Below are 13283 nucleotides of genomic sequence, written 5' to 3'. Positions count from 1 at the left end.
TGTAAAGAAGCAAGGCTTTCATATGGTTAGAAGTTTTGACCAACTGACAATCACCTCAAATGTTGCTAGGCATTTCTGCCTCTGGGATGTTCTTGCATTCTTGATATAAACAACAATAAACTCTCTCTGTGATTGTCAGCATGGGTTTCTCCATCTTTCTCTTTCTTGTGTTCTGTATCTCACACTTAGTGCCCAGCAGATGGCGCTGCTCTTCTTCGTCCTTTGATGGTGTTCTTTGACACCTAGTTGGCTTTAGTGATTTGCTTGACACTCGGCAGATATTGCCGCTTTTTGTTTTCTTCCTGCCATTTAACTTGGTTTCAAAAGCATTTTGCAGTAATAAACACACCAACACAAGCCCCTTTGCCAAGGTTGCTGCTAACTACATTTTTTATTAATTTCAAGAATGTATCAGGTCATTAGCTTCCAAATAAGACCAAGATCAAGGTTCTAAAACTGGAAGTTCACAAATTTTCATGTGATAGACTTAACTGTGAAAGGAGCAGTGGTAATACAGACTGACTGATTTTATGCCTCTGCATATCTGCTGCATTATTGGAAGAATGTACTTTTTATGGAATATAGTTTTTTTTTCTATTAGACCCTTAACTGTTAACAGTACACTTAGCCTTAGAGCTATCAATGGGAAAAGTCACAATCATTTCAACCATATCCTATAAAATATTTGTGCTGGTAGTTTCTACCAAATTTCTAAAAATGTCCTGAAAAACGGACAGCTCATAGAGCAATATCTTTTGTAAAAGTTGTGTTACCTATATCTGCAATGGCTTGCCACCCTGTCCAGGACCACTGCCATCCTACATTGCCTGGATGAGCTCCAGCCCCCAAACCCTTTTTATAGAAGTCACATAATGCTCTGTGTACCTTACCGACTGATAAATAATGCACATGGATTTAATCAAACTGTTTAAACAAGCATTGTATTAATGCGTATGACTATTTGTATTATTTAAGTCTTATTTAATTTCTTTAGCTTGCAGCCAATTATTATGCATGTTAAAGATTATTAAATGAATACGTATCATTTCTACCACCTATACACCATGGAAACCTAAAACGGTAAAATTATTATAATTTTCTCCAGTAACAGTAACATGATTCAGAAACTAACTGAATGGCTGAAGCTAATGATTCTTACTTTATTAATCTATATATATATATATAAAATTCTTTTCACGTTTGAAACGGAATTTACGTATGAGCGTTTGAAACAGAAATTACGTATGACCACAGAGGAACAGGAAAAACATTCTTAATAAACCTGATTCTTGCCGAGACAGTGAATGGTGACATAGCTCTGGCTGTAGCGTCATCGGGAATTGCTTTTACATTATTAGATGGAGGCTGTGCAGCACATTCGGCATTGCAATTACCATTAAACCTCACTCACGATGAAAATCCAATTTGCAACATATGCAAGGGCTCTGGAAAGGCAAAAGTCTTGCAACATTCAAAGATAATACCGGTAGTTTGGGATGAGTGCACCATGGCACATAAAAGAGCTTATGAAGCCTTGAACCGAACAATGCAAGATCTCAGAGATCCTACCAAAATAATGGGAGGTACTGTCGTTTTACTCGCAGGAGATTTTCATCAAACATTTCCAGTTATTCCACGAGAGACACCAGCAGGTGAACTCAACGCGTGTTTAAAATCCATGCTTCTCCCACGGTCAATTATATGTCGCATGTTCTCGGGTAGGTACTCAAAAAAATGTATACATTTATGCACGCAAAGGGCAAACAAAAAATGTAGTATACCCGAAAGCACTGCAGTAGTACTCAATGTATCTTTACTTCTTAAATGTTAATGTTTTACTGTTTAATAATTTATACGCTTCTTATAAGTTCTTCAAATTCTTTTATCAAAATACCAGTAACAGCGCACTGCACGTACACTTGACTTAAGTATTCATAGTATTCCTCCTTTTTCTCTGTACGTTTAGCATTCGTTTGCTCAGAGGTTAAATGTGCTTTCTGCTTCCTGAGCAGCTCTTCTTTACTCCACCCTAGTGGCCCGCTGCTTCTCTTTCGTCGGCATCTTTTCGCGTTAAAACTGATTAAGTTAGTTTTTGTGTTGCAATTACTTAGTACGTTTTCTTTAACATTTCACTTAATGTGGCACTTAAGTTTTCAATCTGCCTCAAGAATGATTAGCGAAGGTGGTAGGGAATGAGAATGGCGCCCGTATGCATGCGCGCATGGCCGCCCTGCTGTGCGCTGCTGAGAGTTGATTCTACAATAAAATAAAATAAAAATAAAAAGAGTGATAAAATCATCATCCCGAAAGCGGATAGTAGATGTCACGTACTATATGTGTACCAAATTTCAAGTCAATAGGTGAAACGGTTTGCGAGCTACTGGTGATTTAAAATCCTGGACAGACAAACGAACAGCCATGGTAGCGTATTATAGAAGAAGATTTTACTGTTTAATAATTTTTATTTATCTGCAATGTGCTTCTTATATATTACTTCATATTCTCATATGATAAAGATGTTAATAATGTTGTTTATATTGATTTCTGTTATTGTAAATGCTCTTTATTTGTTGAAAAATAAAGTTGGCAATTAACAAACTTATTTTATAAATACTACATTTAATTTTTTTCCCTTGCACTCAGTGAGCGAAGCCACTGGGTAATCAGCTAGTACTTAATAACATTGGTATGGATGAGGAAATGAAAAAGCCTTCTAGGCTTAACTCCATGCTATCATTATTTTCACAGTTGTTATCATAACCTTTAAACTTCCAAGCTATCAAAGTGTTTATTTAGGTACAACAGGTGCTTTAATATATCCATGGCTGGCAAAAGAGTGGGAGGCCATCAAAATGACTGAAGAATGGATCAAAGGAATTAAGCCAAGGACAATGCTTTTATTAATTGTTTTGAGCAACCTCAGGGGTCATCTTAGTCCTGAAAACATAATGGGAGTTCAATGGTTTTCTCATTTATGTGAAAATCTATCGACAGCTGTTACGCTAATAGTGAAAAAAATCCCCAGAATCTTTTTGTTCAGAAATCTTATGTTCGATTACCAGCCAATTGTGTCAGTCATTCTTTCAAAGAACTGAACCGTCTTAGACTGTCTATTAAAGGAGGTTTGGCAATCAATAATAAAATGTACTGCAAATTATCTGAAATCCATATGTAGCTAGACAGAAACAAATCTGTAATTTGATCTGTCATTCGGTGCATAATACTGAGTGACAGGTAAAGCTAGCCCTAAATAAAAATAGATAGTAGAATTTTAAATGGCAAAATGACGGTTTAAAAGGGAGGAAACATATTTTACTAATAAAAAAAGACACTCAATTTTGTACAGAATGTAAGAAAACCAACCATACTCAAAGAGAAAGCCTTAGAAAGAACAAAGAAGAAAATACACAACACAGAATAAAACAGAACTCTAAATGAGTCTCGCACAAAACAAAGAACTGTGAGAAGAATTGAATGGTGGGCAACTACTAAATCTGAAAAATGCGTAGGTGAATTGCATTTTCTACAACAGTTAATAGGCATGTTTTATATATTATATGCATATTTATTCTGCAGAGTTTGATCATTTCCAGGAATTTTCTGGAGAAAGTCCAAAAAGATTTTTTAATTGGGTGCATAGGTGGTTGGGGGCGTTTCAGATTTCAACTTCCAACCCTGAAATATATTTTATGACAGTTCTAACTGATTGACCAGACAGAATTATGATTCATACATTTTCTCATCTCCCATCAAATAAATTCAAGGCTATGTCTCTTTGAAATAAATGAAAGGTTTACATGAAAATGTTGCAGACGCCTAAAAAGAACTAAAATCAAAGAACATGTGTTGTAAATATACTTACATTAAAATCTTATAAATATTTACACCACCCATGTATTACATTCTTCCGTTTGAAATATAGTCTCAGCTGTATATTAATATAATGACTCTCTGTTTGATATTATAATGGGTTTATAATGGCATTTTAACTAGATTTGATCTTAAAATGCATAATTACTACTTATCATTTTTTAAACAAAGTGTTGTAAAAAATATTTTCAATACAAATTTTTAAAACAATATAAATATATGAATAATACTAATTACTTACATAGTCTGGCAGTGAAGAGTTTTCATCCAAGTCAAACGGCCCTCTTAAAGACTGTGTAGCTTGTTCCAGAACTTTGTTGTGTTTTTTAGACAAAAGGGCAAATAAACTATAAAAAAAGGAGAATTGAACAATTTTATGCAATTGTTAATCTATATAAGAACTTAAATACACATACTACCAGTTACAGGTGCATACATGAGTACTACAAGAGATGATCCAACTAAGCTCTTGAAAAACAAACATTAAAAACAAAAGATGGTAGCGGAGCTAAAATCAGACAGATACATGTCTGGTGCGGTTTTTTTTTTTTTTTTACTGATTTTAGAATATTTATAACATACATGGATTACAATTCAGTAAATTAATAACAGTTATATATTAAGCACTCCACCTACAATTATTGTGCCTTGTACCTTAACGCTCACAGATATGCTGTAAATGTCAGTATATACAACTAGGGGGATCCGCCCCCTGCTCACTTCACCGCCCACCCCTGTGTTTGGTTTACCGGATATACAATTTAAAGAGATTGTTATTTTCATGGAAATTGTTACATATGCATTATTTTCACTTTTACTTTAAAAACTTTTGTAAAAACAATACTTGTCCTTTATTTCCGGCCCTGTGCGTGGTTACATCTCTTTCTTGCAAGACGTTGTGGGAGATGGCCGGCTGTTCATCCCGGCCAAAACACCCAAGCCACTAGATGGAGCCCTCTCTGTAGCATGGAAGTGCCCCGAAGACCAGCAGGGAATCATGGACAATGGAGTTTTTATTCCCGACCCTGCTGGACACCGTGGGGCCCACCAGAGGACGCTGCAGGGAGGCTCAAGGACTTATACGTGCCCTATAACCCGGAGACACGCCGTTCTTTCTGGTCATGTGATCAGGACGCACTTCCGGGATGAAGAAAAGGACTTTTAATCTGACCCGCAAGTGATAGCGAATCATGGACTGCAGGGCTGGAATCACTTCCGGGTCAAGGGATATAAAAGGACTGGGGGAAAGCCCAGACATTGAGCTGAGCTGGGAGGAAGGGTGGCGAAGTGTCTGGGAGAGGAGGAGTGATTATTATTCTTGATTATTGATTATAGTGTATTTGTATGTCTAGTGTGGAGTGGAGGGTGCTTAGTGCACATTATTATTATAAAAATAAAAAGTCTTGGACTTTTACCTGGTGTTTGGCGTGGTACCTGAGGGATCAAAGGAGCTCTAGAACCCCCTACTGTTACAACGTACAACACTGCTCGCGTTGTGAAGGGTGGCTGAATGCACGCTAAGGATATGCCGTCGGATCATCTGCTGCCTTTCTGCTGCTGGCGAGCTGCCTGTTCTGCTTGTCGCATGTTGTTGTTTTAAGAGCTAGGAGTACATCATGCGTGTCTGCCAAAAGCAATCCAATAACTGCTAGGTTAGATGTCTGTGGACTTGTTTTAAATGATGGCTCACTACTGCCTTGTCTCGCGTGACGTTGTAAAAACAATAATTGTCCTTTATTTCCGGCCCCGGGTGTGGTTAAATCTCTTTCTTGCAGGATGTATAACGCTGCTCGCGTTGTGAAGTGGGAGGAAGCTGCTGTCGTGCTGCCCGTCGATCATTTTAAAGCCTGTACAGCCGCTGTCCTTTTTGCCACTTCGTGTCTCTGCTGCTCGCATTGTGATTGCTTCTCCGTGATGATAAATATACACCTGACCAAGTTGTGTTTTCTTTGAAATTAAACTTGTCGTTGCTTTAACTGCTGTGGGACCACAGATTCTCATAGCGTATGGTCCATTATTGTGTAAATCTATGTTTTGTGCATTGAATGATGCGAAGGCGAAAATACTTTGTTTTCTGCTCTTTGCCTTTTATTTCTGACCTCGATTTGTCCTGCTATTTTTCAATTACACATGGTCCTGATGATTAATTTCTTTTTGTTTGTGCTAATGCGATCTTTTAGTTGTCGACGGTTCATTTATAACGTATTGTCCTTTATACGCTTTATATGCACTGAGACCCCTGGATCTGTGTGTGCTGCGTGCCTTTACACTACTGAGTTTTTTGCTGGCCGTGCTCTGATATTGCTTGGAAGTAGGGCGTGTCTTACAAGAATCTCATGTTCTATATCCCCGCGAGACGCTCCGTGGCCATTCCTTTTTGTCTCGCGGGTCTTTTATTTGTCTTCCGTGATCACGTATCGTCTTCTAGTCATTCCCTCCCACAGGATTTTTTTTTTTTTTTATAATAGAGAGACATGATATTAAAGCATATTCTTTTAGATTCCAGAAGTGCATTCTTGCAAATAATAATAATATGGTAAAATGAGCCAAAATTGCACAAGCTGTCTCACTGGATTCAATAACAAGCCGAGATCAGTGAGTTAATGATATGTGGAGTACAAAACTCTTGCTCAAGGATGCTATTTTCCTCTTTCATAGCTGTTGAGGTTACTAGTATTTAGAGAACTACAATATCTTGGAGTTCTAAAACAGATACAAATCTTTACTATTTTTTTTTTTTGTAGTTCAGGTTCCAAATGGTTAATAACACTTGGGAGTATCTACTAGCTTAATTGCTATCAGCAACAAACAGCCAAACAAAATCAGTTCAAAAATAAAACAAATGCAACAAAAATGATTTCCATTGAGATAAATGTTCAAAGTAGATCTTACATAGCACAACAAACAAGAGATTCAGATTTCACTGGTGGTTAAAAAATAAATATCTAAATACAAGAGACATAAAGTAAACTCTCTTCTGTTACTTTTCACACCAAAACACTTTGGAGTAATCCTAATTGTTCTCCATTTTTATTAGTTCAAATCAAAGGATTCCAGGTCATGAACTCCCTGAATACACATTGCTACAGGGTGGCCGGCCCAGGCACACTTTGGGATGTGAGACTTTTGTTAAAACTTCGAGAAACATCATTTTGGGTCAGAAAACAAATTAAAATGTACTGTAGGCTATGCCTGGTGGCTCCTCTTGTGGGTGAGGTTTTACTTATCCTGGGTAGAATACAAAACTTCTCAACTTCAATGGGTCTGTACAGAGAACAATTTTAAATAGGATTAATATGTATCTAGTATAAATTGACCTGAAATGAGATTTCGCTTTTGATTTCCACTCATTATCTGTGAATGTAAGCAGGAGATCATCTCTCCAAATTGTTGTAGGGAGCTTAAGAGAGAGTCGCTTTGTATCTGATGTCTTAACTGGTAAACTTCATGCCTTGTAGTAAATCTATAAAAGGTTAAGGGTATACTTTTGAAAAATAAGATATATTGAACAAAATATGTACTTTTCAATGAATGAAAATGTTTCTGTAGCAAGCTGTACTTATCAAAGAGCTATCTGAATAGCATAAATGCACACTAGCCTATATTATTTCATTTTTTGGGTAGGTGTCATCCTGTTATGATGCATATCATCCAAGCTGTTATTATTAAGAAATGTTCACTAAGCATTTTAAAAGTGTGATGTATCAATTAGGGCGGCACGGTGACACAGTGGGTAGCGCTGCTGCCTCGCAGTTGGGATACCTAGGGACCTGGGTTCGCTTCCCGGGTCCTCCTTGCGTGGAGTTTGCATGTTCTCCCCGTGTCTGCATGGGTTTCCTCCGGGCGCTCCAGTTTCCTCCCACATTCCAAAGACATGCAGGTTAGGTAGATTGGCGATTCTAAATTGGCCCTAGTGTGTGCTTGGTGTGTGGGTGTGTTTGTGTGTGTCCTGCGGTGGGTTGGCACCCTGCCCGGGATTGGTTCCTGCCTTGTGCCCTGTGTTGGCTGGGATTGGCTCCAGCAGACCCCCATGACCCTGTGTTCGGATTCAGCGGGTTGGAAAATGGATGGATGGATGTATCAATTAATAGATTAGTGGATTTATAGCTGAGTAATGCAAACATAAGTGAATATGTAATAACTTTTCAAACGAGAGTGGACTTCATCTATGCTGCGGTCCTGTAAATCCTCTTTTTAGAAACTCACATCAGGCATTACAGGCACACAAAACAGAACATGCAGAGAGGTAAGAAATAATACACTTGTTTTCCATATTAATTCAGTCAGATGCACATTAAGAGAGCTGACAGCGAGTGTCAGATTCCCTCTACCTGAGCATCTATTAATCTCAATCATAGACATCTCAAAAAGTGGTTTTCTCAAACGAAGAAATTTCTTGCTCCAAAAAAAGTACTTACTGCTCTGCCAGAAGGGACTACAATTCTGCCTGAAAATTCTTTTTAACTATTGTGTAACTGTGAATCTTATGTCTGTATTTGTAAAACACTCTGAAGTGATACAACTCAAATGTCATTTTAACATAAGGTTAACTTGAACCCTAAAATCTTTTCATAATAATATAGATCAATATATGTATAATGAACCGAATAGTCTGGAGAAGACATACTGCATAAAGCATCTTATCAATGGTGTACAAACCAACCTTTTCATCTGAGCTTTTCCTTTGAATTCTCTAAAATCTTCACCCTAATTAGTAAGATAATGCCACCTCCAGATGCTCTGACACTGATGAGGCATGTATCACACTAAATAGATCTTAAAAAGGAAAAAATGTGACTGTCATCTTTTAAAAAACCTTGTCGTGTTGTTTGCAAAAGTAAAAGGCAATACCTCCCCTTTTCTGAGAAAAGTCACCAAATGGTTTCCTCGGAACCATTAAATGTGTGTTTAGCAGAGAAAATGATCTACACAAGATGCATTTTAAAACACATTCATTTTTGAGAAGAAAAAAAACAAACACACACACACACACATACACATTAAGAAGCTTTCTGCATTTTTTTGGTGATACCTAAATTTCCAAGGCTTCTTGAAATACAATTACTCTACAAAATCTCACTTGCATCCACTCTCTGCTCTGGTAATTTTCACCCTGAAAAGATTTTAAAGTGCAAGCAATTTTATACAAGCTGTACCTTGGCCTTGTAGTGTTTGAATGGTCTTAAAAATGTGAAAGTTCTGTAAATTAAACTATTTGTTCATGCTTTGTGGTGAACATAATGGCTAATAACTTTCAAAACTCACTTTGTTCAATATATGTGATGCATCAGCAGCAATAATTTCTGCTAAAAATGAGAGCTTGGTAGCATCTCTCTTATGTATTTCAGTGCCCTGCGTCTACACTCAGTCAAAAGCGCTACACAGAAATAAACTGAATTGAATCGACTGTATGGATGATGCAATTCAAAGAACACATGTTCAATACTTTTGTACTTATGCTAAGATTTACCATTAAATACTTCATTCTCCAAAGCCTTGCCGGTTTAAAAACAAAAATGGCAGCTCTGGTTAAGTCTATAAAGACACAGAATAAACTAGAATGTATGCATTGAGTGGCGGCACAGTGGCGCAGTGGGTAGCGCTGCTGCCTCGCAGTTGGGAGACCTGGGGACCTGGGTTCGCTTCCCGGGTCCTCCCTGCGTGGAGTTTGCATGTTCTCCCCGTGTCTGCGTGGGTTTCCTCCGGTCGCTCCGGTTTCCTCCCACAGTCCAAAGACATACAGGTTAGGTGGATTGGCGATTCTAAATTGGCCCTAGTGTGTGCTTGGTGTGTTTGTGTGTGTCCTGCGGTGGGTTGGCACCCTGCCCGGGATTGGTTCCTGCCTTGTGCCCTGTGTTGGCTGGGATTGGCTCCAGCAGACCCCCGTGACCCTGTGTTCGGATTCAGCGGGTTGGAAAATGGATGGATGGATGGACGTGGCGGATGTTAGACGACTTGATGACCAAGCATAAGCGTTACCTGCCAGGTAACCACCCATACAATCAGATTGTGATTCAGACTAGGAATGCAATGAATGTAATTACCCCGATCTACATACAAGGCGAAAGTCTTGCAACATTCAAAGATGATGTTTTGGGATAAGTACACCATAGAACATAAAAGAGCTTATGAAGCCTTGAACCGAAAAAAGCAACATCTCAGAGATCGTAAAAAAAAAAAATAGGAGGTAATGTCGTTTTACTCGCTGTAGATTTTAGTCAAACATTACCAGTTATTCCACGAGGGAGACCAGCAGATGAACTCAACGCGTGTTTAAAATCCATGCTTCTCCCACGGTCGGTTATATGTCGCGCGTTCTCGGGTAGGTACAACAAAAAATGTATACATTTAAGCATGTAATGGGCAAACAAAAAATGAGGTATACCCGAAGGCACTGCAGTAGTACTCAATGTAACTTTACTTCTTAAATGTTAATGTTTTACTGTTTAATAATTTATACGCTTCTTATATGTTGTTCAAATTCTTTTATCAAAATACCAGTGACAGCGCAATGCACGATAACATGGAGTGAATACACCATACGCATCCGCCCACGGCTGCCCTGGTGTGCGCAGATAGGAGTTGATTCTACAATAAAATAAAATAAAGATAAAAAGAGTAATGCAATCATCACCCATAAAGCGGATAGTAGACGTGACGTACTATATGTGTACCAGATTTCAAGTCAATAGGTGAAACGGTTTGCGAGCTACAGGTGATTTAAAATCCTGGACAGACAAACGAATAGCCACAGTAGCAAATTATAGAAGAACATTTTACTGTTTAATAATTTATATTTATATGAAATGTGCTTCTTATATATTACTTCATATTCTCATATGATAATGATGTTAATGTTGTTTATATTGATTTCTATGTTATTGTAAGTGCATGTATGTGCGTATATGTATATATATATATATATATATATATATGTATGTGTATGTATATATGTGTGTGTGTATATATATATATATATATATATATATATATATATATATATATATATATATATAATATATGTGTATATGTATATATATATGACAGCAACACTCATAACAATGACAACACAATTACATTGACAATCATGTTACGTTATTTTTAAAATGTTTCCTTTACTTTTTCATAACCTCTTTAACACACTACTTCTCCGCTGCGAAGCGCGGGTATTTTGCTAGTATATATTATATATATATATATATATATATACATACACATACACACACAGAGAGAGAGGGAGACGTGCAGCATTGTTCATAATGTCACTCAGTTTTGTTTTAATTCTCTCCTTTATTGTGACCATCAGGGGTCCAGAGTGTGTCCCATAACTGAGCCAGCCCTTTTTATTTAGCTTGTTGAAGTGATGTGATCGGACCAGCACACCATAGTGTACAAAATCACACTGGCCATCACAGAGTTTAAGAAGATATCACTTGCCCCATTAAAGGAAAAAGAGCCTGCCCTGCCCTTTCTTATACAATTCCTATGTATTCCAAGACCAATCCAACCTGTCATTAGTGTGGAACTCACCAAGTACCAGTAGGAGTGGACCACTTCTACATCTACTCCATGAATAGTGACCAGACATAGAGGCTCTTTCGCTCAGCGAAAGTCAATAAGCCAGTTCCTTGGTTTCGCTGATGTTTAGGTGCAGACAATTCTCTTTGCACCAAGAAACAAGGGCAGTATTGTTTTTGTATTTTTTGGATATCTGATTCATTTGTTATAAAGAACTTTACTGGTCCCCTCAGAGGTCATGTGACTTTCTTAATTCAGGATTCAGACAACCACAACTTCATTCTCACTACTCTTGAAAAAAATGCCAGTTAGAAGCTTTCATAAATTAAGTATCCAGTTTCCATCATATGCATTTAATTTCTACTGTAAATCTATCATAAATAATATCAGAAGATGGGCTTCTGAACAACAACCTGTTCCCTAACCTGCAACAAAATGTAGCCTAGATGTTATCCCATGAAACTCCAGAAAATCCAGAAGGTCTATTGCTGAAATACACACATTTAATCAGCAATGCCAACACCAGGGACATATCTTGTAGTTTCTTTTAAGTTCCTTCCTTGGGGGAATAAAAACTCGGCCAATGAAAATGTACTTATTATCCACCCATGAGGTTGATGGAGACATTAAAGGAAACAGCTATGCCATATGTTTGACTAAAACTTGTCAAACAGCATAGGGATTAAAAGAGTTACAAGTGGGAGGAAATTGGATACTCTACCCTAAAGCGTTTTGCTTTTAAGGGGAAAAAAGTGACATCAAACAAAATCAAAAGAATTAACCAACAAGACACTTAGCTTTGTTTTACTGTACCATCTTGTGTCTTCTGCTATGGAAACTATCCCCTTGACAACTGTTTTGCTGTTTTATCAAACCAACCTAGTAATCAAATATATTTTTTTAAATACCCACATAGCTGTGCTTAACTGGATGGTCAGAATTTTAAAATGAAAAAAAAAAAAAAAATCTGCTATAACGCCATGGGATTTAAAAGCTGGTATACTGAACAATCTATTAAAAACTGTGCATTTTGATTGTTGAATGCCACCTTAAAGCTCTTGTGCCCCATGTTCAACTAACACTTGACGACTTTTCCAGTTCTCACAAGTTTTAATCACTGCTGCAATGATCAAATGACATTTTGAACCTGGCGTCAAAATCTTCCTCCTTGTGAGTGCTTTGAAATGTACGTGAATCCTATCGAGTGGGGCTTTCTCCCTTTCCACCTACATTCAACAAGGGTCTTCAGAAATTATTCAGACACTTCACTTTTTGACATTTTGTTATGTTGTAGCCTTATGGTAAAATTATTTAAATTCATTTCCCCCCCCCATGAAGCAAAACTCAACACCCCAGAATGATAAAGTGAAATATCCTTGTGACACAAGTATTTAAACCATTTCCTCAGTACTCAGTTGAAGCCCCTTTGGCAACAAATCCAGTCTGGAGTCTTCTTGGGGTTGACATGACAAGCTTCACACACCTGGATTTGGACATTTTCCTGCCATTCTTCTCTGCAGATCTTCTTGAGCTCTGTTAGGATGGACAGATATTATCAGGGCTCCCAGGATATGTTTGATTGGGTTCAAGTCTGGGCTCAAGCTGGGCCACGCAAGAGCATTCCCAGGATTGTCCTCAAGTCTGTACTGTTTTTGCTTTGAGGTTGGAGTCATTGTACTGTTGAAAGTGAATATTCAGCCCAGTGTGAGGTTTTGAGTGCTGTGGTGCAGGTTTTTTTGTTAAAGATATCTCTGATAGTTGTTCATGTTGAAGTTTCTCACATCTCCACACAGGTTCTCTGAAGTTCAGCCAGAGTGATCATAAGGTTCTTGCTCACCTCTCTTACCAAGGCCCTTCTCCTTTTAGGATGACCAACTCAAGGAAAAGTTGTGGTT

The 13283-nt window shown here is 37.8% G+C and overlaps 1 protein-coding gene across 3 annotated transcripts in view; it reads right to left on the bottom strand.

The window, feature by feature from the left end:
• dym (dymeclin) overlaps positions 1-13283 on the bottom strand; it is a 457039-nt gene that overhangs the window by 206914 nt on the left and 236842 nt on the right. For all 3 annotated transcript variants that reach the window (XM_051929784.1, XM_051929783.1, XM_051929785.1), the window contains one exon: positions 4112-4217. In XM_051929784.1, the coding sequence (XP_051785744.1) occupies positions 4112-4217 (106 nt within the window). The remainder of the gene's footprint in view (positions 1-4111; positions 4218-13283) is intronic.

Source organism: Erpetoichthys calabaricus, chromosome 7 (assembly GCF_900747795.2).
Source record: "Erpetoichthys calabaricus chromosome 7, fErpCal1.3, whole genome shotgun sequence".
In the NCBI taxonomy this organism is placed as follows: domain Eukaryota; kingdom Metazoa; phylum Chordata; class Cladistia; order Polypteriformes; family Polypteridae; genus Erpetoichthys; species Erpetoichthys calabaricus.
The sequence above is the reverse complement of the archived record's forward strand: the minus strand, read 5'-3'. Positions and strand labels throughout refer to the sequence as shown.